The sequence below is a fragment of the Anas acuta genome, chromosome 26, assembly GCF_963932015.1.
Source record: "Anas acuta chromosome 26, bAnaAcu1.1, whole genome shotgun sequence".
Lineage (NCBI taxonomy): Eukaryota > Metazoa > Chordata > Aves > Anseriformes > Anatidae > Anas > Anas acuta.
The window spans coordinates 4,200,858-4,226,751 of record NC_089004.1 but is presented as its reverse complement, the minus strand read 5'-3'; the positions used below and the strand labels follow the sequence as shown (position 1 = coordinate 4,226,751).

General features: G+C 53.1%; 1 protein-coding gene and 1 long non-coding RNA gene across 7 annotated transcripts in view; one reads left to right on the top strand and one right to left on the bottom strand.

The window, feature by feature from the left end:
* The window catches only part of ARHGEF18 (Rho/Rac guanine nucleotide exchange factor 18), a 49,222-nt gene extending 24,441 nt beyond the window's left edge, over positions 1-24,781 (bottom strand). For 2 of the 6 annotated variants that reach the window (XM_068661420.1, XM_068661421.1), the window contains exons 1-11: positions 21,173-21,295; positions 16,145-16,285; positions 15,281-15,740; positions 13,468-13,678; positions 12,896-13,007; positions 11,931-11,988; positions 11,668-11,712; positions 11,510-11,590; positions 11,031-11,133; positions 10,426-10,600; positions 541-608 (exon numbers count right to left, since the gene is read on the bottom strand). In XM_068661420.1, coding sequence (XP_068517521.1) covers positions 541-608; positions 10,426-10,600; positions 11,031-11,133; positions 11,510-11,590; positions 11,668-11,712; positions 11,931-11,988; positions 12,896-13,007; positions 13,468-13,678; positions 15,281-15,740; positions 16,145-16,285; positions 21,173-21,248 — 1,530 coding nt within the window. In that variant the 5' untranslated portion in view covers positions 21,249-21,295. Of the gene's footprint in view, positions 1-540; positions 609-10,425; positions 10,601-11,030; positions 11,134-11,509; positions 11,591-11,667; positions 11,713-11,930; positions 11,989-12,895; positions 13,008-13,467; positions 13,679-15,280; positions 15,741-16,144; positions 16,286-21,172; positions 21,296-22,566; positions 22,689-24,315; positions 24,444-24,647 lie in introns of those variants that run through there. The other 4 variants (XM_068661426.1, XM_068661425.1, XM_068661424.1 and 1 more) reach the window with 4 other exon arrangements.
* LOC137844819 (uncharacterized) lies at positions 10,595-25,339 on the top strand. The gene is made up of 2 exons (XR_011090019.1): positions 10,595-12,013; positions 17,714-25,339. It is a non-coding gene; the product is annotated as an uncharacterized lncRNA (long non-coding RNA).
* The last annotated feature ends 555 nt before the right edge of the window (positions 25,340-25,894 follow it).

Here is a 25,894-nt window from a genome sequence, read left to right as displayed (position 1 = left end):
AGACCAACCCATGACCTTACCTGCAATCACAGGCACCATGGTGACACAGATAAAAAATGAGCAGCTTGGCAAGATATAAAGTTTATCAGAGGTCAAAAATGAAAACACTTGTTCTGCATTGCTCAGCTTGTAAGTAATATTGCAACTATCATAACCAAGTTCCTCTGCACCCCTCACTGTCAGCTTTGAGATGGCACAACCCATTAGGATAAAGCAGTGCAAAAATCAGAGGTACCAAATAATAAAATCGTGGTCCAAAACAACAACAACAACAACATGATGACTTTGAGCATTCTTACAAGCATTAGTCACAGCTCTGACAGACACGAGCAATGTTAAGTAGTTCTCAGAACAACAAAAGAGTTTCATTTCTCTCTACATACGTTGTCATAAATTACTCTAACGACAAGTGAATAACTATTCAGTATCTGAAGGATGTAGGGCAAGATCCTCTACTGACTTAAGTCTGTACACTCACACTAAATTAAACTTACTCTGTCAAGCATTGTTATTTATAAAAGAACAAATTTTAAAACCCACCTTGGGTCTGATGCTGCTGCATTCAGCCAATAAACTCTTGCAGTTCTTATGGACATTCACTGCACAGTCTGAAACACAGACACAAAAGAAGTCAAATTATCCTTGCCATTCCCATCTAAAGAGAGACCTAAAAGATCTCTTAGTTTGGAAGAGGCTCAGAGCAATCCGAGATGTTTCAGTGAGCACCCTTGTGTACGTTCTTGTCTTGATTTTATGCCAATAAGGTAGATAAAGGTACCTTACACCACTCTCAGCAGCTATTTTTTGATCAGAAGACATATCTAACAATGCTGTGTATTAGCTCCCTGTGCTAAAAGATGCTTTATGCAACAAGAAAGAATATGCTAGAACACGGGGAAATGCCATAGAAAAGTCTCCAAACTGCAGATGAATCTAAGGACTTGATTCTCAAAGAGACCACTTGAAATGCAATCAGCTCGCTGATTTCCAAGTAGCGTTATCTTTGTCCAGGTGTCAGGACAGAATGTTGAAAACGGGCAGAAGAATCAGACTGTGTTATAACCATACTTCATTTTACAAAAACATATTTCATCTTCCACGCTTTTAATGAATCAAACACACCCCAATTAAGGACGAGAACAAGTATTTGAATACTAGTGAATTTGGCTTCCTCTTTCTGCACACACACAAGGTCTCCTCGCATTTCTTATTCTTCTGGACAGCCTCTCTGAACAGGGAATTAGAGAACAGCAGGGGTCAAGAAAACAGCAAGGAGGAGAATGAGGGACAGAGGAAACCAGAGGTCACAGGAACCTGAAGAGGCTGAGACTGAGATCTAAGAGCAAAGATAAATACGAAGGGTCACTCGATTTATATAAATAACAGATACCTAACCTCAGAAAACAGAGGGTGTTTTTCCATCAGTAACTGGTGGCATTAGGTCTTACTCAGATCAAGAATGTGGGGAGGTGCAAAAATGAACTTGACAGTTATTTCGGTGAGCTCTTCTCAAACTGGAGAGGCACAGAAGGCAGTACTGAGGAGGACAGAGCTAAAAAAATCCAACTGCAACCCAGACTCTTCCCTTCCTCATCTGATCCTCCATCCATTTCTTTCTCTTCCCTCTCCCAGTCACTGGAATGGTGAATTTGGCAGGGAAACACAAAAGGGCTACAGCTCTGCCCAGTGCCGAGAATGTGTGGTCACCCACCTGGGAGGTGCAAGGTTTTGGGTTACCTTGGCTGAACGGGGACAGCGATGGATACCACAGGGAATGAGGCAAACCCACCGGGGTGGGGTTCTGGGCTTAAACCAAGCCACGTGGAATGAGGTTGAGGGTGCTGGGAGCACCACGTTATCCCACATCTGCTTGCTATGGGGTCTGCTGCTGGCCCACTGACAGGCTAACTGAAACGGGGGCCTCATCCAGCAAAGAATCATTTGAGACCAAGAGGCTCGTAAATATCATAAACGGCTCTGTTCAAGACTGAGGATAGTAAAATTAATGTATTGCATGATGATAAAAATAAACAGTAATAAGAAGAACACTTCCCTTATTAATGAGATGTTTTCCCAAAGGCTCCCAGAAGCCAATCTGCAGGCAGTCACACAGGAGCATTTTATTGGACAACACATTACAACGCCCAAAAGCCCAACACTGATTCACGCTATGCAAGAGGGAAATGAACAGCTGAAAAAGGGCATACGGATGCATTTTCCCCCAGCTCTAATACCTTCTTGTGGATCAGATACTGGCAATGTCCCATAAGCGTCTTCCAGAATTGGATTCCAGGACAAATCTATGACTCACCAAATATTATGAGTGTTATGACCCTGACCTTTGGTCTGGAACGGTACTGCCCAATAAAATAACTCTTAAAAGGCCATTTGCAAACAACCACAGCTACCGCTTAGATATGTTGTGATTAATCTAAGATTTAACTTCTGACTTTTTTCCCCCCCCTCACATACACAGCATTTTGGTGTTTTGAAATGACACATTCAAAAACAACTTTAAAACAGTTAGGTTCAGGCAGGGACACCTTTTAAGGCTGTTCCTAACGATACAAGGTGTTCAAGTACTGTTTTAATTAAGGATATATCCACTATCTATTAAATTCAGACAGCTGTGGACAAAACGGTTTTCACGCAAAACTAATCATTTTTATGTTTTCAGATGTCTGACATTTCCGAGATCAAAGAGAACCTCAGCCTGACACCATACAGGGTTATTACTGCCTCTTGAATTGACAAAGAAAACATTCACATCTGAACAATTTGCATATGAATGATTAATACAGAACATAAAATCCCAATTTAAACAAAGATGCGCAACACAGTAACTAAGAAACGTTTTAGGCAAGTACAGCATTCCAGAAGAAGCAGGGTGACTTTGTGATAAATCTCCTTAGGGAAGAGGAGGAGTCTCACTTGAACTTGGAGAAGTTTCTGTATTTGGTAAATCCAGGTCATGTACCTGCAGGAACTCAGAACTGATTTAACTTTGTCCCACTGGCTTTGGTCATCGGTGTTTATTTTGCTAACACGCCTCGCCGTGCAGGGGCAGAAACCCCGAAGTGGAAGGCTGACAAGATACTTCACATTCGGAACCAGAAACAGCCCATGTGAGAGAGCAACAACGCTGAATTATTAAGTTGCAGCTTCCCTCTTGCCCTCCAAAACCATCCAACCTATGACCCCTTTCTTGCCGCGTCTGTTTTTATTGTCCAAGTGTCACACCGGGGGTGTGGTGGGCTCGTGTCACTCCCAGCTCTACAAGTTCAAGGGGGGGGGTTGAGGTTTTCTTTAAGCAACAAATCCCAAGCCGGAACAAACGAACAATGGCTGTTTGTTTTTCTAAACAATACCAAGGAAAAATAACGCGTTATACTAAAAGAAATATGAGTACCATTTCAATTCTCTCATGCTCAACCCTTCCCCCATTCTACAGGAACACTACAGGACTGAAGCAGCAACTATGACAATCATAAAAGGTATTTAAAATATTTCATAGGTAAACATTAGGTGGAACTACAACACACCATGCCTGATGGCTCCTGCTTGAGAGCCACAGTTCATGGGTTTATTTTTATACCATACTGATGAGAATCAAACTATTCTCTTTATAAACTTATAAATAAAAATAAACAAATCATAAGGACCACTAGAAAACACTTTGAAAGGGGGATGCACCAAACAGCTGGGAAGGAACAGTTCCTTCTCTTGGTTTTACAGAGAGGACACACGGATACCATAATAACACAACCACAGCACCGCGTCTCCAAACAACATTCAGTAATTTTGCTTATTTATTAGAGCAGCGAAACCAAACAGTACCAGAAACGCTCAGAAAGCTATTTCACTTCTTCATTTGTCCCTGATCCCTCACACATCCCCTGAAAGCTGTCACAGGCCTCGTATCTGACGGGGTTTTCCTCTCCATCACACAAAGCTGACCCTACACCATGCCTGGGTCAGGGCATATTTCAAACCGCTCACCCCAGCTGTGGGCAAGGAGCTGTCTCCAATTTTCACCATTTGTTTCCCAAACCGTATAAAAGTATTTAATGTACACGTTGGGCACTTCTCGCTGCTGGAGCCCCACCGGTACGGGTAGCACTGAGGAGACAAGGGGCAGGATTTCTCCCCCACAGCACGGCGATGCTGAGGCCTCCCTGGGCCACACGCTAACACCTCACCTCCCTCAGCCTTTGAGAGGTCCCTGAGGTGAAGACCAGATCCCAACGAGCTGCCTCGTCCCCCAGATTAAGCCTTGAGCTGCTCACGCCGGGGCCGGCTGTAAACCCCGACGGATTTATCACGGAGAGGACGAGGCGAGCCCAGAGTTTTCCTCCACGTCCCTTGACGTTGTGTAACTCTGCCCTGCTCCCCTCCAGGGCTGCAAAACCCCTGCCCGGTGCCGCAGCCCCGCTGAGGGCTCTGAGGGGACCGGGGGTGGGGGGTGAGGGGGGTGGACGGGGACCGGGGGCGGCCTCACAGCGCCCTTAGGGAGCCCGGTGCCGGGAGGGGGGGGGGGAGCCGGCATCCGAGGCTCGGGGGGGCGCCGCCGGGCGCGCTGACAACCCGGGCTCTTACCGGACTCCCCGGGGAGCCTCCGGTTGCACTCTCGGTCCCGGGAACGGCCGCCACAGCACCAGGAAACGCTCCTGTGTCCCGGAAGGGAAAAGAGATGCAGGAGAACGAGCACCTGCGCCTGCGCGCCGCCGCCCCATCGAGGGCAGGGCAGGGCAAGGAAAAGGGGAGGAGGGTACGAGAAGGAGCCTGGAGGGGCTTAGGACCTTCCTCAGGCTTGGGACCCTCGCCCCCAGCCCGTATTTTTTCCTCAGGGAGCCCGCTCCCCTCAGCAGCCCGCGCTTTCTCCTCAGGGAGCTCGCGCCCCCCCCCCCCTCAGCCCGCGCTTTCTCCTCACGGAGCCGCTCCCTCAGGGTCGGGAGCCCGGAGCCGCCGGGTCCCTGCCTGAGGAAGGGGCCAAATCGGCTTTCCCCGAGCCTCAGAGCCGAGCCCGGCTCCCCCTGCTTCATCTCTAAACACCCGGGGACTCTCCGGGGCACCTCCCGTCAGCGCCTGACGGGGAACAAAGGCTAAACGGCCCCTTGATAGATGGGACGCAGCGTCCCGAGTGATGGCTTTAACGCCGTGCTTCGCGTGTCCACGCAGCGCCGGGGATTTACTCTAAATAGGGAATTCATCATTAAAAGCCCGGTGGGATTTGCCATTCAATGCGAAGTGTTTACAGCAGCTTCTGCCAAGGCGGCGTTGGGGTGCCAGGCGGCTTGGCAGCGCGCTCGCTTCCGAACCGCCCTGGAACTGCTCGTGCCTGCAGCCGGCCTGGGCTTTTGTAAGTGACCCTTGTGCAGACAAACAGCGAAAGCCAAGGAGATGCTGCTTCACTGTTGTCAGATTCATGCGTATCTTGTGTAACAAAAGTGGAAAAAAACTAAAAATTCCCTGAAACTAAGGCCAGCGGTTTGATGCACCAGCGCAGTGCCGCTGAAGAGCTCTGTGGAGGGAGGAAAAATTGGAGCACCTCGTGACCTAACCTTGCCTCCTGATCTGTGATTCACTCCGAGGGCTTAAAATACCGATCTCCATCACAGGTTTGTCATATTTTGCGTTGTGCACGTGCAATTTGCCTGTCAAGCTTGAAAATGCAACGCACGCAATTACAAAGCAAACTTCCCTCTCAAAATCCACCCCGCAGCTTTCCCGCGCTGCTTTGAAAAAGCCTGACACCATTTTGGCTGGAAATGTGCTGAAATCCTAGACTACCATGAGACCAATATTGTCTCTGGTTTCCACACTGCGACCTACTTCATCGATTTTTTTTTTTTTTCATCTAATATTTGCAAGCTTTTCAGAAATGTTCCCTTTTGTTCTGGTGCTGTACAGGACTAAGTACAAAGAGGTCCCAAGCATTTACTGGGGCCTCTCAGTCCCGATAGAGAAATAATCATTAAATGAAGCAGTTTGGGGGTAAACAGCTGGCTGCCACTCTGTGACAGATTAATCCTTAGACACTCCAAGCTTTGTGCTTCACTATAATATAAAAGTAAAGCACTGCAGATTGCCCAACGAAAGCTTTCACGGAGAGAACATGCTGTGCTTGTGCGGCTGGCCTCAGGGCATCTCCACAAAATCAGTGCAAAACCTGGCACAGCAACCAGCTGAAATACTCCGTAGCTTAGAGCTAAGGCTTGGATTGCAAAGAAGAGAATAGCACCGCACCGGCTTTCTAATCCTGTGTAATTCTCTATAATAATAAAACATTTCTTACTGAACGAGTAGCAAATAGATTACTGTCACACGGCCTTATGCAGCTGTCAGGCCAGGTGTACAAGACACTGAGGTTTCACCAGGAACTGCAAGGAACAACATCTTGGAAACGTTCCAAACAAAGGCAATACTGTCCAGAAAGGAGAAGAAAGAGAAAAGCAGAAAAGGAGAAGCGCTGAGAACAATATATTTTTCTGCTTCCTCTCCTAAAACCTCGACAGTTGCAGTGAGTATGTGGTAGGGCCAGCTATATGTCTGCAGATTCATAGTTCAGTCAGCGTTTCCTCTGAAACCAACCCTGAGACCACTTTCCCAGTTGCTTTAGATCCTGCTTCACTGGCTTGTAACCACATTAACCCACAGCCGATCACAGGCGCTCTGGTTTCGCCTGTTTGATTTGGACTCCTGTCAGTAATCACTCATTCCAAGAGGGACTCCCAGTCCATTCATCACTGTCATCATGTTACAGCAGCCAAACCTCCTTTTTCCCCAGAATAGAAGCTTTTTGGCAGCTGTGTCTCTTTCCAGAAACGCAAAGTTTCAGGTTGCCTGCTGCTTTTCAGATTTCTCAGGATTCTGTGTGGGCTGTAAGCAGAAATCTCACAACAGAAAATCAACTCAGTCCTCCTTATGATCAGGCAAACCTCTCCTCCCCGTATTAGCTTATTGGTGCTGCGCTGGGAATCCTAAAAAGAAGGGTGTGCAGGCAAAACTGCAAAGTGAGAGGTGAATTTCACACGCTGAATTTCAAGCCCAGACCAAGAGCCGCACTGGCCTGTTTTGCTTACAGATGAAAACAGGAGCTGTTTGCCTGACAACTGCAGAGACCCATGTCCTCCATTTACCCATGGAAAAATCGTAAGGAAGGAAACGGCTCTTCAAACCTCTTTCACAATGTGCTAATAAGTCCCGGAGACGAGATGTTACTGCAACTTGCTATAAATCAGCCCGTGTACTGAAACAGCCAGCAAAGGTCAGCCTAGGACAGGTGGGCAGTCTGCTGTCAGTCACAACCCTCCAGCCTGGATTATTCAGGAAGATTCATTAAACTGAGCGCCTTCTCTTAAAGAAGAGGGATCTGTCCAAAGCCTGCTGAGTGCTTTGGTTATAACTAAAGGTTTGCTTTTGAAGATGGTTGATCTAAGCTACCAAAAGGGGCTAGGGCTGCATCTTTCCCATAAAGTAATAAAGATAGAAGGCTCAACTAAAGAAGACGTAGAGGTCCCACCTCTACCCCAGTGCTCAATCTCAGGTCCCTGAAGGGGAAGCAATCTTTCTGCCATCCATACACCACAGCATATCCTTGGCTCCCCTCCATGGCACAGCCTGCTTGGAGAGCTCTCCTCCTGTCAGGGCTTTCCTGGGATTCATCTAACTCCTGTTGCATAAACTCTGGAAGCATGTTTATAAGAAAGGATTAATTTAGGCACAGAACCTTCTCCACCCTTGACAGCAAAGGCTCAGAAGGAGCCTTCTCCATTTCCAGGTGAACAATAAACCCAGGGGCTCTCAGCTCAAAGTTTAAATAACACCAAAGTTTGGGTGGCCACCGTTGTCGAGATCCCAGTTACCACAAACATTGCTCTTTGTTTTCCATCCCTGCCAGACTCCTAGCATCACGTCTGGGAGACTCTGAAGCTGGAGCTGCAGAAACTGTCCCGCGTTTGTACTTGACGCACACCACGGTCTCCTTCCTGCCTTCCCTGGGAGGCTTTGTACCGCGTGGAGCAAGGACAGACGGGAGGAATCAGGTGGGAGAGGGAAGCAAATCGCCCTGCACAGAGCCACCCAGGCTGCCTGCCGTCTTCACAGCTCACATGCCTGTTTCCAGCACAAGAATGCTAATTCTTTGTTCTGAATTAAAAGCAGAATTCCTCCTGCTGTTACTTTGTCTGAAACGAAGAGCTCTTGCTCCTCTATTTCATCACTGTCCTGGGAGCCACCAGACTCTTTGTGTCCACAGGACAGCGAAAAAGACCTCAGGCATGAGAATGCCTACTCATTCCCTCATCCATCTCTCTGGTTTCAACCCACCCTTTTCTTTAACTGCTATTTTTTTCTTCTTTTTTTTTTTTCCAGCCTGTTTCGCTTCCTGCCACACGGTGGTGCTGCAGATAAAAATACCACGGAGATAACGTAAACAACAGCACCTGACCATGAGGTGGACCGAGAGCTGGCCGAGGGCCGAGGCGTGTAGATGGCGGAGCGCTGAGTTCGTTAGGAGCAAACAAGAGGAGCAGCCAAATATCCTCAAATTCGGACAGCGGCAACAGCTCGGGCTGAGCCCCGACAGAGCGGCTCACACGTCTGAAAAGTGGGCAAGCCGCTCTGGCTGCCCGGTGGCCCGAAAACTTGCTTTTCCTGAGCCCTATCAGCGACTCGTCAGGAGACCACGCAGCGCTCCGAGCTGTGATAATGGCAGCTAGAGATATCAGCTATCGACTCTGCTGCCCAGAAGCAGCTTGCAAAGGTTTCAGCCCAGCATAATCCAAATATAGGGCTTACGGCTGTCACGCAACAAGTCCCCGCTGCAGATCGGCCACAGGCAGGCCATTAATTTTAACAAACATCGCAGAACCCTGCCCGACTGCACAGGGAACATGCAAAAACGAGCTCTGCTGCCCATGTTTGCCCATGTTTGCCCATGTTACCCTAGGCAGCGCGATCCCTGAGCAACCCAGGAAACCAAAGGAGATGTCACCGAGTCCCAAACACAAACCAGTGCCTCAGTCACCATGGAGCTTTTCTGCTGAATGTTAGTAAGACTTAAGAACACAGATTCCTCATGGTAAGGCTAACAAACATGGTAAAGGTTAATATAACTCACATCCAGTCCCCACGCATTTATGATGGACAATGATATGCCAAGCTAAACATATTTTGAAAGACGGCTCCATCCCCTTGAGCTCCCCATCACAGATTTCCAAAGCAGAGAAAGAATCTCTCACACTGGCAATGACCCCAGGGTTCCTGGGACCAGAAAGAGCGTGGCTCTAAGCTCTTTGTTCACTACAGATCAAGGACTATCTGCATCTGCTCAGATTCGGGTATTTTTGTAAAGCAGCATGCCGCACTGCAAATAGAGCCTCAGCTTAGAGCTTTCAGACAGAAAGAACAAAGCATAACTCTGCCACCTCTCATAATATTTGAATCCTTTCTAAATATCCACAAAGCACTTGCTCTTATTCAGCTCCCTCCTCTCTGTTTTGGCTGTGACACCTCTGAAATGTTCACTAACAGCCTGTGGTCCTTTTAAATCTCTCTCTGCCCTGAAGGGAAAATATGCTTCTTATAACACATCCCCTAAGGCAGCCAGTTGCTTTGTCCCAGGAAGGTTTTACTGACCTTAAGAGTGCTGAGAGTTCCTTACTTGAGAGTGAGCATTGCTCGAGGATACAAGGTGGAGAAAGAGAGCGACTCTCTCATTTCCAAAAGATTTAATCTGCCCACGGGCAATTTCTCAAGAATTAAAATGTTCTTCAGTGCCATGAGTATCTGTCCCTAGGAGGAGGGACAGTTTGTCCAGCAGCCAAGGCCATGCAGCGAGGCAGGACAGAGTCCCATGCAGGTCTGCAAAGGAGCAGCTGCCATTCCTGAGCACTACTTGCATCTGAAAAGCAGGAATCTCATCCATGCAAGTCCTGGGAGGCCCCATTTGAATATTGTGTTAGTTGTTAAAGCATTGGATGCTCCAGGAATCCCTGTGCCCATTCACGGGGCAGATGCTGAGCTGACACATCCCTGCCCTGGTGAAAAACAGCCTAAAAGAGCCAGCTTCACTCAGACAGCAGGGAAATTTGTTTGGGTAAAGCAGAGCATTGTGAAAAAGAAACTTATTAAAGGGAAAGTTGACCTAGAACCTTTCTTTGGGGGGAAGGGGCAGGAAATAGTCAGGTGGCCAACGATAACAAGGATAAATTATTGCCAGGCAGATGCAGTGATGATTTAGGCTGTCTGGAGAACAACCAAGCCAGGCTTAGCGGGGTAATGGGGTGAGTCAAGCCAGGCAGAGCAGTGAAGCAATCCACGAGGCCAATTTAAGCAGGGGAATGGCCGGCCTGGGCAGAGGGCAGGCAGGGGAGCGGGGACAGCCAGGCAGGGCCAGAGCCAGGCAGCGACAGCCATACTCACTCAGGCACTGCAGACCACTTTTATTCATGAGGGGTTTGGCACACAGGGAGCAGCTGGTGCAGCTGGAGAAAACCCCTGGCACAAGCTGGTGCCGATTGACCTCTTTCCACCTCTCTTTTGGCTCCTTTGTCTCTTTCTCCTTCTCTTTCTCTTTTGATTGCTCTTTGTTCTTACCCTGGAAGGAAAACGAAAAAAAAATACAGCTCCGTTATGTGCCTCGCACTGCCTACACATTCCTCTCTCTGCTGGTAAAAACAAGCACACAGCAAGCTGGCATACAGCAAATGCAGTGGGCCCCGTCGTGTTTGAACCTTTGGGATTGCAGTGGTTTTCCCAAATGCCTCCCAAAGGCTTGGGACAGTCCCTTTAGGGTAAGACCATGCATGACAAAGGGCAGCATGTGCCCGTACCCCTGCAAGCTCTTCTCTGTGAGTCAGGGACCACTTGGTCCCCTGGATGCTGTTAGGAGTCACCGTGCATCTGCTGATGAAATCAGAGGCCTCAGCCACCCAAAAGCAAGTCAGCGGACTGGTCCCTGGAACGAGATCCCCTCTCCTGCTCGAAGAATTCAGAAACCTGTTCCACAAATTCGCCATCTCTCTCACCTTATCCTTCCAGGACCCGGTAACTCGGCTCCGCAGGGAACTCAGACGGCGCATCACCTTGGTGCCTTTCTCTGCTTTGTCACTCTTTCCACTGTCCTCATTTCTGAAAGGAGACAAAAAGCATCTTAACTAAGGGAAGTTAACCAGCCAAGCACGGTTCAAGGAGATCACTGATGAAGTTCGTCTGAAGCTTTACTTTAGGGCCCCATCCCTGGGCTTTCAATCCGTTGTGGGATCTGGTTCAGCATCAGTCACATCGTTCATGGGGAGACTTGCAAATAAGGTAATGAGCTTTCAGATTACGGCTGGCACTGTGTTTTTGTTCAGTGCCATGCACAATGAAGCCCCACTCTGGGCAGAACCGCTGCAGAAACCAGTGTCCACAGTAGTAGCGGGGTGCTTGAGCTTCGATGGAATGGGGCTAGAAATCAGTCTGCTCCAGGGACACCGAGTGTGGGGCTACTGCCCACCTCACTTACTCGTTAGACAGGAACTCAAACCAGGTGAGGTTCTGCTGGGAGGAATCACTGCCTTCTTGCACACAAACTCTCTGCTTTACCCTGTACAGGGAGAAGACATCAGACACAGCAAAAAAAAACACAAACACAAGAACAGAGCTTCTCCCAGACACACTCACCCATGATACTGCTTCAGCTCCTGAAGTACTTGCTGGACAATTAGCCTACCAGGGACGGGGCAGAAGAAAAACAAAAGATCAGAAAATTTCGTGGCAAATGTGTCCTGCACCCCACATAGAGTCAGGCACTGGTTTATGACCAGCTACGGAGCCGTGCCCCAGCATGGTGGGATCTCCCTCATGGTCTGATCCTGGATCTCCGGTAGCTCAGATGCACTCAAGAATCTCAGCCACCTCCAGAAGCCAGGACTGACAATACCTACACGTGGTCTGGGGACACGTGATCCTTCTCCAGCATCTCCAGAGCAGGGGGTTCGACACCTGGAACAGAAAACACCCTCAGCAGGTATCCTGGTTTGCTGTGTTATACTTTCCTCCTGCAATTTGTGTTACCCTAACTTCTGGGGATCCTGCTTGCAGCTCAAGGGTAGGAGCTGACACCATCCCAGAGACCCTCCCTGGTTACTTCCCAGCCCATCTTCTTAACGTTTCCCTACATTTATTCCAGGATAATCCTCGCAAGTGGGGCAGGCTAATGGATTCCAGCAGCACAGAGCTGCCCAACGTGAAGTTTACAGGAGCTGGGGGGGCTTTGGTGCTGACGGGCCACCTGGGAGAGGGGCTCTCCTGGGAGCTGAGTCCTCTCACCGTGCCTTGCAGCACGGGTCGCAAAAAGAGACAGAGCAGAGGACAAATACTCTGAGCAGGGATTTCTCTTTTCACAGGCTCATAAGCCCGGAGAGGCACTCAGCAAATAAGCCGTCGGTTCATTCCTCCTGTTGTCTCTGGTTTTCTAAGGCTTTTGGTGCAGAAAACAGAACCTGAAGGCCTGGTGCCACAGCCTGCTCCCCTGCCAGTTAAGGGCCCTGCTGCCAGAAGCCCATCTTTGCCCTGTTCTTGTGGGTGGAGGAGAAAGGGCACATCTAAACCATGGGCAGAAGCAGAGGTACATTTTGTTCCTAGGAAACTGTCCTTGCCTCGTGTGCGTGAGGAATGACCAATGCTCCGGCTGCACAGCAATGTGCCTCTGGGGTCACGTCTGTGCTTAGACTCCTGTAAACCCAGCTCATACCCAAAGTCAGCTTGACTTTATCTCAGGAGCTCCTGGGACCGTGTAGCAGGGAAGGGCAGAGGATGTCTAGACTTGCAGAGGCTACAGCTCCGGCTCTGTGCCTTAGTCACAGCCGACCTGCACTCGATTAAAGCCGTACATGCTGTCTGCACCAACCTTCCATGACTGAAAGAGCAGTGTTGAAACCGCAGGGTATGGGAGGGGAGGCGATCTCGCAGGCTGATGGGACAGACTTCGACCTCAGCCTCTTCCCGTCACTGCCACGTTCCTGGAGAAGTGAAAATTCACGGGCATCTTTGGTCCTGCGTGCGCCAAAGCCTCCACCAGGGCCCAGCACAGTTGGCAAGGCACAAATCAGGGAATGGGGCTCCCATCTCAAGCGCCAGCGATCACCCCTGCCTTCCCACAGCCTCCTGCCCTGCAGGCCCACCCCAGCAGCACCAGGGCTCGTTCCCTTGCTGCAGGCTTCTAGCTGTGCTGTGTCAGAGCACAGGATTAGACCAAGACCCCAAAAATGCATCCTGCCACCAGCTCTGTCCCAGAGTCTCGGTGGAGAAGCTGGTGAGGCGGTTCAGAAACAAAGAGAGGGGAGTATCAGTGGGAACAGGCAGTGCTTGCTCCCTTCTGGCTGCAGCAAGGGAAATTATAACAGGAGTTCTGTGTCTTCTGTGCCTTCTGCACACCCAGCTTGCCCGCTGCCGGCACACGCGCAGCCCTCGCACACTCACCACCTCCTCCGAGCCAGGGCAGCCCGGGAGGCTCGGGCGCAGTGGCTCTATCTCCACCTTGATCACCATGCTGCCACCACTGCTGCTCCAGGCTTCCAGCTCGCCCCGGGGCAGCTGCAGGGACACACGAGGCTGCGGGCAGGACCGGCTGCCCTTCTCCACATCCTCCTGCTCCGCGTCGCTGCCCGCCTCGGTGGTATCCAAGCTGAACCTAATTCAGTAAAGGGGAAGGAGACGGCTTAGCAAGGCCGTCCCATTGTGCCAGGCACTGCACAGCCCCTGCCATGACCTGAGTTTGGGTGGACAATCCTAAAGAGTTTACGGTGAAGACAATCCTACAACTGTGGAGCCCACAATGAAGACAATCCTACAGCTGTGGAGCCTACAAGACAAGGAGGGCCACTGCAGCAGGCCTGTGGGAGAGGAAATGCTGGGAAGAGTCAGCCTGGACACCAAGTCCTGAGCATGTTAAAAGCATCTTCTCTGGCTGCCATCAGCAAGCCCACGAGCTCCTCAGTCACCTGGGATGTTTAATTTGGCTCTTGCTGATCTCTCAGCAGCTCCTGAGACTGCACAGCCACCCTGCAGCCTGCCTCGCCTGTGTGGGAGCTGCTGGCCTGCCAGCTGCAATGCCAGCAAAGTCCCTTCGGGCAATTTAGAAATGGCAGATGTTGTCATTTATTGAATCATCCCCGTGGCATCGTGTCATAAATCCTGCTCCTCCGGGGCCTGGCTTCAGGGAAGGAAAAAGAAATCCTGTTCTGGGAAGCGAGGGGCGGACCGGCCCCCCAGCACCCTCCAGCTGCCTGAACACCAAGTGCTGCTGCGGTGCCAGCAGCGTAGGGACAAAATGATGGATAGGAGCTTCGTTCCTGCTGCCAGAGACAGGCTTTGGGACGCATTTGCTTAGGGGACAGCAGGGCTCGTTCCCCTTCCCTGGCCCCCCACTCGCACATGCTTAATCACACAGTGAGGAGACCGGCACGGACAGACACTCCGTGCCACCACGGCTCGTGTGCCTGTTCCACTGTAAACTGTGAATGATCCCTGGCACACGGCACAACAATAGGTCTGGGAACCAAAGTCTGAGCTTGATAAAGAACTGCCAAGATTTCAGGCTGAGATAATTTTAGGGTACCTTATAAGGAGGGGAGATATAAATAGGCGTTGCTGGCTTGCCCCTACCTCCCGGCCAGCAGAGATCAATACGTTTGTCAGCAGGGGAAGCGTGCACACAGGAACCTGGAGCCCAAGCGCTGCAGGCGGCAGGAGCACAGCACAGCAGTAATGCCAGGCCTGGAAACCCCTCCCAGCCAGAGCTCAGCTTCACACCACAAAATGCACCCCCTTCTGCAGCCACGGGGAGAACAAGGGGGCTGAGGACTGCTGCAATTGCAGCCACAGGCCCCACTGAGCCAGCTCGCAGAGCAGAAGAGAATGGGTTTGGCAGAACTCTCTTAATCCCTGGGAGCTGGTAAAGTTCCCTCTGAGGCAGAGGATGGAGGTCACCAGGGTGGCTGATGGTGTGCAAGGGTCCTCTGCAGGCAGAACCGAGCTCTCCCCAGATGAGAGATCCTCTTCCCAGCCCCAAGAGCAGGAAAAGAGGCTCTTCCTATTGCCAAGAGACACAGAAACCTCCTCCTGCCCTCGTGTCTGTTCCTCCCCGTCCCACCCAACACGAGCAGCAAGCATCCAGCTGCCTTGGCAGACGCTGACGAGGGCGGGAGACCACCCAGCAGCAGGGTGATCTCTCCAGCCTCCCGCAGCGTCGCTGTGCTGGATATCTCACACGGCCCTCACGGCCCTGCCTTACCTGCGCTTGCAGTCCACGGGTGACAAGGGGCTCTCCCAGCTGTGCCTCCGAGAGGTAGACATGGACCTCACCAGCGTGGGGAAGGACTCCGTGGTCTCCTGCAGGTCCAGGTCTTCACCCGTCTCCTCGGGACCATCGGCAGCGCCGGTGCCTTTGTTCAAGAAGTGGCAGTCGGCCTCGCCGTAACGCACCGGGCAGGACACGGGATTGGAAAAAGCCACATTCACAGACATTTTGCTCAGAGCCTCAGGTCTTTCTTCCAAGAAACGAATGGCTGACACAGCCTGGGGGGCTGGTTCTGGCTGCGCCGCTGCCTCCGGCGCTGTTTTGGCAGCTGGCGGGCTCAGGAGCCCCAGGTCTTTGTAATACTCCGTGCCGTGGAGAGCCGAGTCTGAGAGGAGATCCTCCGTGCTGCTGTGCACGTCAGCTGCGGGGACGTCCAGCTCTGTGGAAGAGGAATCTTCCTGCAAAGGCAGCAATGGCACAGCCTGAGCGCATAAAGCCCATCAGAGAGCCTCGTGCTCCTCCTGAGAAGGGGGCACATCCCATGCAGAGCTGGGACCGCTCTGCTCTCCCCTCCCGATGCGACCTGCCCCAGTCCCACCAGCTCAGCCTGCTCCCAGGGCTTGTAAGGCTCCCTCCATCCCGAGCTCTCTCCATGCCTCACACCCACTGACATCCGTGTGTATGATTTTTCCCAGCAAGAAAAGCAATATAACCTTGTGCTCCTTGATAATTTGGGTCAGCACCCTTTTTTTCCCGACCTTATTCCACCTCAGCCCCCTCTGGATATGGTGCTGACCCCCCCAGTTTGCCACCCCCAGCTTCTGCCTCGCGTGGTGGCAGTGGAAGGACAGAGGACACTCGCCTTTTCCTCAGCCATGCTGGTGAAGAAGGTGTCATCCTCAGCGATCAGGGACGGGAGGAAGCTCTTGGGGCCACGGTACTCCAAAGCAGAGGGGCTGCGCTCAGCGAGTTCCCGTAAGCAGGGCTTGCAGTCGGACCCTGTGAGACAGAGAGGTCACAGCTTGTGGCCGGACGGCCAGGAGGATGTAAAACCAGTGACACAGAGAGGTGACGTCAGGCAGCACTGACGTGCTCCACATGGCCCTCTGCTCCCTCAACCCTTCTGGACAGGAGCCTCTCAAGCCCTAGCCAGCCTCCGTCCTGGGGGAACACGGTGCAGGGGTCCCCTAGCAGCAGAAATGCCGTCCCTTGAGCCACGGCATGTGCCGGGGCAGAGACCAGGCTTGCACCATCCCAGCCAGACCCCTATACAATGTCCTGTTCCACAGGGGCTGCTTTCACAGTAAAGCAGAAGAGCTAAGCACATTGTCACCGCCATCACTTGCAGGAATCACTTTAAAGCATGAATCTAGGGGAAAAAAAACACAACGTACTGGCATCACTGATATTATTTGCACCCTTAAAGAGTAAAGGACACCGCTGGGAGGGAAGACAGGAGGACTTGGGGCAGCGCTGACACGCGGAGCAGTGCTGGAGGTGTGTGGGTCTCCGGTCCCACAATGTGTGCACGTTCCCCACACCGCAGCGCTGAGCGGGTGCCGGAGCACGCGTGCACCGCCCGATAAGTCATTGAGAAACAAAAACAAGGCCTGGACGTACTTGGCGGCACAATATATCGTCCAGCTGACTGAAGCACATTCCTATGTAGCGAGACACGCTGGAAACGCTAGCCACGATCTCTAAACCAGTGCGTGACTCACGGAGGCCTTCTATTCCTCTGAGATACGCACAGCTGAGGCGAGTGGAAAAAAGCCAGGCTGTTGGCTGAAGCACCGTGGTGGATGGCTGAAGATGCGGAGAACAATAGCAAGAGACAGTAAGCCACCATATCCGTCCAGAGAAGGGGGAATAAACCTGCTAGAAACTGCTAGAAACCCATCAAACTCCAGGAAAGCAAAATATAAAAGCATTACATGAGCAAGATCCTGTTAAGAAACACCCTCCTGGAAACCTTGCAGCCTGCTGTGCGTTTTAATGCTACACGATGCAGCCAGAGAGCCAGAAATTGTGTGGTGCCAATGAAAAAAAGGAGAAAAAGGCAGCAAACGTGAGGGAGAGTTTGGAGGTTTGTTCCTTGGATCCTGCTGCATGCTGCAGAGGCCAGGTTGTCTGCTTGAAGGAGCGTTTGGTGTGTTTAAATGTGTGAAATCATTTAAAGTCGGGGCTATAAGCGATATAGTGAGGAAAACGCTCCACGAAGGCACTGTTTAACTAAGAGCTTTCTAACTATACAAGCAGTGAAAATTTGAAACAGGCTGTCTAGGGAGGATCTAGGAGAAGATTTTAATTAATAGACAAATTCCTGCCCTGGATGTCCTTGGGCTGCATCTGTAATGCTTTAGCTGTAAAACTGGTCGAGGCTCAGCCAGCAGGTTTTAACATCACCTTTTGTTTTCTCCTGTTCAGCTTGCAAGCAAGAAATCAGCTTTCTGAAGAAACCAGCGCAGGTTTTGGCGTGGGCTTGAAGGAAGCTGAGCAGCCAAAGACGTCAGCGGACAGCAAAAGCCACTGAACCCCCAAAACAGGCTGGGGCTGAGACCAAGGTAGGACTGACCCAAGGGGAGCAACCAGAGGGTTGGGAAGGTCCCAGGGAGCCAGGGACACATCCTGCTTGCCCTCTATGAGCCTGAGGAGGGAAGCAAAAAGAGCTTGTTTGCCCTTGCCATCCCTTGCAGCAGTGAACATGCCTCAGAGAAGGGAGCAAAGTCCCCAGGGGTAGGGATGGAGCTGCAGGAGCTGACAAGTGCTGCAGCCTGACAGAGGCCAGAGCCCTGGCCCGCAGGTTTAGCTAAAACAAAGAGGTGTTTTCCTCCCGAGCAGGGTCCCAGCCAGCCTGCCAAAGCTGGCTCTGCACCAGGCTCCATCCTGCAGCTCTGAAGTGGGTCCCTGGATCAGAGTCAGCTCCTTGGAGGCCTGGAAAATATTCCCTGTGCCGTGCAGGGCTCTGGCTTTGGCCAAGATGTCTGCTGCAGTCAACAAGCCCCCTGCAGCCCCACCAGACAGCTTACATCCTCCTCGGACACTTCAGACACTCTTGTTCAACACGCGATAAATCAGGTTTGCAGCCAGCGGCGGCGAACCCAGCGGCAGCGACCGTTAGGCACCAGCGTGTGCTGTGCACGGGGCTACGGCAGTGGGGAGACCATTTTAGGCAATGTGTGAGCACCAGACGTGACAATTCCGGGCTCCCCGCGTTTAATTCCTCCATCGGTTGACCCTGGGCTAGCACCGTCAGCTCTAGACACGACACTTGGGCACAGGGATCCCGTGGAGGGGCTCTTGGGGGAAAAAATATGTTTCCAAGAATCAGGTTATGGCAGGATGAGCAAAGAAAGGCTGGTGTGGAGAGCACAGAGGCTGTGAGCATCCCTGTCTCTGAGACGGAGGTGGTCACCCATCTTCTAGCCAGAAGGGTAAACCCAAAGGCCCTGCACTCGAGACTCTTTGGGAGGACCCATGCCCAGTTTCACCACTGCATGGTGGTCAGGGGTTGGCCCCACAGGTCCCCAGGGGTGGCCAGGCAGCAGCATTCACTTCCCTCAGCTGATGCTGGAGACAAGATGGCAAAAGGACCCTTCCAAGAGCACATGCTGTTTGGTTTCAGGGAACATTAAGCAGCTTCGGTGCTGCAGTTGCTATATTCTCCTGTGGCCAGGGACCATAAAAGGTTGCTGCTGCAGGGAGCAGCTCCTCAGAGGAATTCCCAGGGCAGAGCTGGGGAGGAAGCGCCGCACACGAGCGGGGCTGTGCTGCGCTGTGCCAGGCTGGCTTCCTGGCAGGCAGAGCATGAAGACGCCAGGCTTCTTCCCTAGGAGGAAGGGAGCAATGAGAGGTGTCCGTAGCGTGTGGCAGCTTGTGGGGGTTTTGGTACCATTGGGACCCACCAGCTGAGCTGGTTTGTCTCGAGGAAGAAGGCTCCCTGCTGCTGCACCCGCATGCAATGTCACTGGGCGACTCATAAAGGTGTAGATATTTCTGTTTCAGAGCTGTAGGAAAAAAAACCCTCCCTTCTGCAGCCATCCAGGCAAGCCGGTCACTGGAGAAAACACCCACAGCTGGTGACAGCAGGGGACCCCACCCAAGCAGCCAGTGCTGGAACAAGCTGTGCCCGCCAGGGATTTGCAGCCCAGGAGCAACGTGCCCCGACCCCAGGCCCCAGCTGCCTTGTTGGGGCAGGATGCTGCGGGTCCCCGGGCGACCCCAGAGCCAGGCAGGGGATGCGTCAGAGGAAACACAAGGATCCGAGCTCTCACCACACAGCTCACATCCTGCAAGCATCAAACACCCCCCGAATTTCCACCGAGGAAAGGCCACAACAAACACGGCGGGGACAAAGGCACCGGTCAGAACGAAACAATCCCAGGAGGAAGGAAAGAGCAGAGCATCTGAGCATTTCCTAGCAATCAGGGGACAGAGACTGCTGGGAAACCACCGAGAGCATCACAGGCAAGAAACAAGAATCATTCAGTCTCCTTCTGGCTCTGCCCTACTGGCCCAGCACCAGCTGCCCTCTACGTGCAGCCCCGCAGGATGACCAGAGCTGTAGGGTAAAACCTCTGCAGAGCAAGTGCTGAGCTCACCGTGCCAAAATCGGATGAAGTGCAGCACTTGGCCTGGTCTGGGCCCCAGCTCATCGGCCGTTGGCAGCAGCGGGGATTGGCTCATGTGGCCCGGGCTGAAGGAGGGGAGAAGATAAGCCGTCCGACACCGTAACGCACTGTACAGCGAGCTGCTGCCTTATCGCTGCCTTTGGGGCCTGGTTTTTGGGCATGCAGGGCACGGGGAGCAGGGAGGCAGCACGAGCCTCAGCTCACTGTCAGTGGAAAGGTCTCAGCAGGGCTCAGCGGGGTTGCAGCCCCTCAGATACCCTCCCAGCCACGACCTATGGTCACTGTGCAGCTTCCTCAGCAACTGCAGGGGGGAGGGCTGCCCCGAGATGCTCCCCAAAGCAGCCTGGTTATGAGCAGAGGCTGATTTATTTATTACAGCCCTGAGCCCAGCTGTGCCTCCCCAACGAGCCCAGGCACGGCACTGCGGGGCTGGAGCCGGGGAGCTGGGAGCTGCTTGGGGCTCAGCGTGGGTCAGAGCCTCCTGACCCTGCCTCCTGCTCTGCACAAACCTTCCTGCGGCCGGCTGCTTGGGATCCCCTTCCCCTGCATGTCTGCAGTGGAAGAGGGGAGCTGGGGGAGGAAAAGGCCGACATGCATCAGGCACTCGAATGCCACAGATAACGATAACCACCAGCCCGAGGGCAGCGTTTGCAGCAGGGGCAGCAGCGTCCAGCTCCTCCAGGGCCACGAACACCCCACATCCTGGGGCTCTCACTTCTCTCTTTCCAAGCCATGGCACTGCGAGCAGGAGCGAGGCCGGCTCACACCACTGCCGGCATTTCCTACCCCTGCTCTGGGACAAGCGGGTTCCACATGAGCCACCAGGGCCCAGCCCGTGCCCCGAACACGGGGGCTCAGCTCCTCAGCCTGCTCTGAGGGACCGGAGGAGCCTCTTTCCCCAGCATCTGCTCTGACACCAAAGTCCCAGCACACAACTTGAGGCTCAGCCCTCGGCAGCTGCCTGCGAACGCCGGGACCTCCGGCTCACTGGCAGCAGCAAAGCTCGGTTATTACAAAACCATAAGGCTGCTGTTTAACCCGTTACCCAGCTCCCCAAAGCGTTTACATGCCCTGAGAAGGTGAAGCAGAAGGAAAGTGTCACTGACATCTGAGCAGTGGCCCCACAGAGAGGAGCAGTGGGTGCCCAGCATGTCGGGGACCCCCGTGCTCTCTGCCACCCGCTTGCCCCAGCCGCCCTGCAGCAGCGGCTTGCGGCGCCCGGCTCAGCCCTCTCTCCCCACACACAGGCCGTTACCTCGCTTAAAGGACCATCTCTTCTTCCAGCGCTTCGAGAACGACGGCCAGGAGTGGTTGAGCAGTGAGTCGGACATTGGGGAGCCCTCGGAGCCCCGTGCGAGGAACGGCCCCAAGCAGGAGACGACAGCACGGCGCACGGCAGAGCTCAGCGCGGTCTAAGGCAGCGCTGCAGGCTGCAGCCCAGGGGCTGCCAAGGGGGGAGTGGAGAAGCCAAGTGTTTTGTCAGAAGTATCAGCTGATGGAAGCTGTAGCCAGAGAGAAATTCCTGGTCTCCGGCGTTCCCACCTGTGTGACGGGTCAGTGACTTCCTACAGCGGGGCCCGGGGATTAGTGGCCCCGCAGCGCATGCAGCCCCGAACACTGGCCGAGGCTTGCAGAGGGAAGCAGAAAACAGGCTGCAAACACACCCAAACCTGCCCCTCGCTGCCAAAACCTCCCTGCTCTGCTCGTGGTGATCAGATGTCAGCCGGACAAACCGTCACCTGCACGTCCGTTCTGCAGGGGCACGGGGCCCCTCCACCTGGGAAATGCAGGACAAGAGCCGAGAGCACCGGCTGGGTATTTGCACCTTTGGCATCACTTTGCACAGCCTCTGCAAGGGAAGGGGCGAGACCCTCCCCATCTGCAACGCTGGCATCACCTTGGGGTCTTAGCAAGTCCCTGGCCCTTGGCAAAGATCATTCTCCAAGCCCTTCTCAGTCCCCCCACAAAGGGAGGTGGGAGCTGTCTCCAAACTGCCCCAAGACACCAAATCCCCCTCCCTGAGGTCTCTGAGCCCCACTGACACCAGCCCTGCAGCTCACCCTGGCTCCAAACCTTGCTCCTGAGCCCTTGAGCAGGCTGACAAAGCCTGGTTTTACAATCTCAGCCTCGCTGAGCAGACCCCAGCTGGTTTGGGGACGGCCACAGGCACCTCCACAGCATGGAGCCTGCTCCGGGCTGGTGTCACACAGAGGTGGGTGGTGAAGAGCGTTTCCCTCACCCGACCACAAACCTCAAGGCGTCATCTGCCCAGCGCAGTCCTCCCACATCCCCTCTGCAGGCAGCTCCCTGACAACACGGGCACCCAGCTCAGCAGCGGCCCTTTGGAGAGGGTTTGGGGGACCCCAGCTCAGCCAGACCCAAACCCAGCTGTGGGCAGTGCTGAGGTCCTGCCGGGGGGGAGGCGTCTGCAAACCTTCATCTGTGGCATGGCAGCAGCAGGAGCAGCACCCGTGGGGTGTTTGGACACCCCAGCACTGCCCCAAAGGGAGCCAGGGGGACACCCGGTGGGTTAAACCCCAACCTCCTCTTCACGTGCAGCAGGGTGAGGCTGCTTCATCAGAAAACCCCGAGGAAGATGAGCAACAACTCCAGTGTCATCGGATGGATCTCGTGCAGAGAATGACTTACCCTGAAGGCTGGAGGCATCTCTGGTGAGTTCCCCGAGCACGCTTACAGCTGACAGCCCCGACTTCTCCAGCCGCTGGTGCAAAGCGAGAAGCGGAGCCTCATCGGGGAAGCAGCAGCCGCGCTGCCGGGCTGCTCGCGGGGGCCTCTGGCTCAACCATCTCACCGCTTCCCCTTTCCGAAGACACGAACAAGCCCGCCTTGCCCATGCTGCAGTTCCTCCGACGTCAGCCCTGGCACAGCCCCGCTGCTCTCTCCAGCCCTCGCAGGGGTCGGGGCTCCAGCAGGGTCCAGCAGCCCCCGTTGGGGGGCCGCTCACCCCAAACCTCCCGGCGCAGGGGCCCCGAGAGCTGCAGAACTGGTGATGGCCACGATGACAGCGATTGCCGCAAACAGCTTCCTGTTCCGTTCGGAGAAAAACCGCTCTGCGTGCACCGTGAGAGCCTGGCACTAAGGGGCTGTGCCCACGGGCTCGTTGCACCATCGCTCGTTAGCCTCCTGCCAGGGGCAGCGGGGCCCAGCGCTGGGCTCCCACAAATGCATCCTTCGTGGCGGGGTGGCTCTGGCAGACCCCGCAGCCCAGCAGGTCTCGGGCTGAGACAGGATGAAGTGATAGCAAAGAAACAAAGCACAGAGATGACTGCGCCGGCTGAATTTCTCTGTGCAGGTGAGGGGCAGACCCACAGGCACTCTGGCTCCAAAGCAAGGGGAGCGAGGGGCGAGGTGCTGGTCCTCGCCGCGTGCAGTCCGTCAGGCAGAGCCCCCAGCACAGCCTGGGCTCAGATTTTCGGCGCGTCCGCCTGCTCTGTTCCACCGAGCCCTGGGGGCCACTGAGCGCACGCACCTCATCCCACGGCCCCGAGCACACGCCAGCCCCAGCCAAGCCCTAATCAGAACAAGATCCGCTCACACTCCAATTACTCAGAGACCGCAGCCTTGGCAGCGCTTGGGATAGCAATTATCCAGTGCTCCAGGAAACCACCAGAGCAAAGAGGAATTAAGGTTTAATTTCTCTGAAGTCCACAAGAGCTCGGTGAGGATCAGGGGTCAGGGATCAGGACTGCTCCCAAACCAGGCAGCTGACGGGACGGTGTGGTGTCCTTACCACAAGAGAGGACCAGAGCTAATCTCTTTCCTTTCTGGTGTCTGATATGGTTTAGGGGTTAGCGAAGCAGAGCTATGCATGCGGCCTGGAAGAGCGATGAGGGATGACGGCACGAGGGCTGGATGAGTCTCAGCATCCTCCCCCAGCATCCACAACTTGAGAGCCCAGCAGGCAGCAAACCTCCCGTCACAGCAAGGTCAAGTTTTGTTAGGATCTCCAGAGAACGACCTGTGCCAGAAAACGCAACTCCAAACCATTTCAAAGTATTGCTTTGTTTCTCATGGCTCTTACAACACGAGAAATCCAGGTGGGTTTGGAGAGGGCTGAGGTTGGGCTGAGCCGTTCCGTGTGCTCCTGCCCAACACAGGGCAGCGGGCGCAGAGCGGGGCTGGATCCAGCTGCCTCGTCCAGCTCGGCGTGCAGAGGCACTAGGTGGCATCAGCACTGCACAATCTCCGTTAACCAACGTCAGCGCCCAGCCCAGCGCTGGGCCCAGGTGGCTGATGAAACACTTGCTGGAATTTACCAGGGACAGGGGGCGAGGAGTGTGCAGCGAGGGTTGACCTCGACCCCTCCAGAAAAAAAAAAAAAAAAAAAAAAAAGCATTTTTTGCAAAAAAAAAAAAAAAGTAAAATCACACTACTCACTTTTACAGCCATTCGTTGCGCAAGCAGCGGACGCTATCCCCAGGTCTGAGGCCGGTGGGGCCCTGGCAGAGCCGAGCCCCAGCAGGCCGGGAGCAGCCCCGAGGTGCTCAGCTTGGTGCTGGTGAGGTGAGGAGCTGGGGCTGCAGCACAGCGAGGACACGAGGGACAAGGCACGGCAGGAGAGCAGGTTCCTTTACCAAAAAGCTAAACGCATCGAGAAGAAAAACAGCAGCAGCGAGTCCCCCGCCTCGCTGGTGCAGCTGATCAGGAAGGAAATCTCGCCTGTGATAAAACGAAACAACGTTTAAGTCAGAAGAAAGAAAGATTTTTACATTTCCACAGCAGCTCGGTACAGAAGGCGAGGGGAGGTGGTTCCTGGTGCAAATCCGGCCCCAGCTGCTCTGCCTCAGGACGGGGATGAAGCAGAGCCTCTGCCTTTCTGCCTCGCAGTTCTGCCTTTTAAAACTGCCTGCATCCCCTTGATGGGAAAGGAGCCTGGGTCTGTGCTCGGGGAAATAGCAGCATGATGCTACGGAGCAGCAGCTCTCGCTGTTTTGGGCAGAAGGAAGCCCTTTACCAATGTTTACTCAACAGCACCGAGCACCCTGCGGTGAGGATGAGCCCGGAGCGTGTCGTGCACACCACGGGGCCGAGCTAAGTGAGCCTCGGACCACAAACCTGCAACGGGCAGATCTGTGTTTGTTTTTTAATTTCTTTTATTTTTTTCTTCTTTTCTCAGCACCATTCATTTTGCAACTGAAAGTATTACTTATTCCAAGATATGAATTTAATGCTTTCTCTGTGGTAAAGCAGCATCCAGCGCTGCACAGACAGCAGACACAAAATGAGCAGTTATTCTTGGATAATTTATTCAGAAATTTAATATAAACAGTTAATTGTTCAATATTCTGACACACGGCAAGCGTTTTGTCTTAATGCTCCAAGATATTTTCTGTACATGTCACTGCTTGGCTCTTACATACAAAAACATTGAAAAAAAATAAATCAAGGGGGAGGTTTTTTATTTTTTTGTGTGTTTTTCTCCTTTTTTTTAGAAAAAAAAAATCATGGCACATTTGATCCTTTGTTTCAAACAAGAGGTATCTGCAATACTGGAACCTTGGATATGCAGAGAGAAAGGTGGGAGCAGCAAGTTTAAACAGGAAAAAAAAAAAAAAAGACCTCACAGAACATCACTTAGCATGTAACCGAAACTGCCTCTGGTCCGGTTAAGGTGCAAGCAGCCCAGCATTTGCTTTTGGCTGCGTTTGATGAAGCCGATGCCCAGAACCCCATCCACAAAGCTCCTCAAACACAAGCCACTGTTTTGACACTCTAAGAACAAAACCAATGTGCAAATTAAAGCAAAAGGTAAGGGGTTTCCTTTTCAAATAGCATTCTGTCTTTTCAGATTTAAAAGTGGCTTTTCTAAGATCGCCATCAGCCAGTTTCCATCACACCCGGTAACGGGAGAAGTATTTGGAAACCAAGACGGTGACAGCATTACCAGATGCTGCTGGGGGGGAACTCGGAGGAAGAGAAAAGCTTTGGGAACAAGCCCAGCTCAGATGTCGGCTCT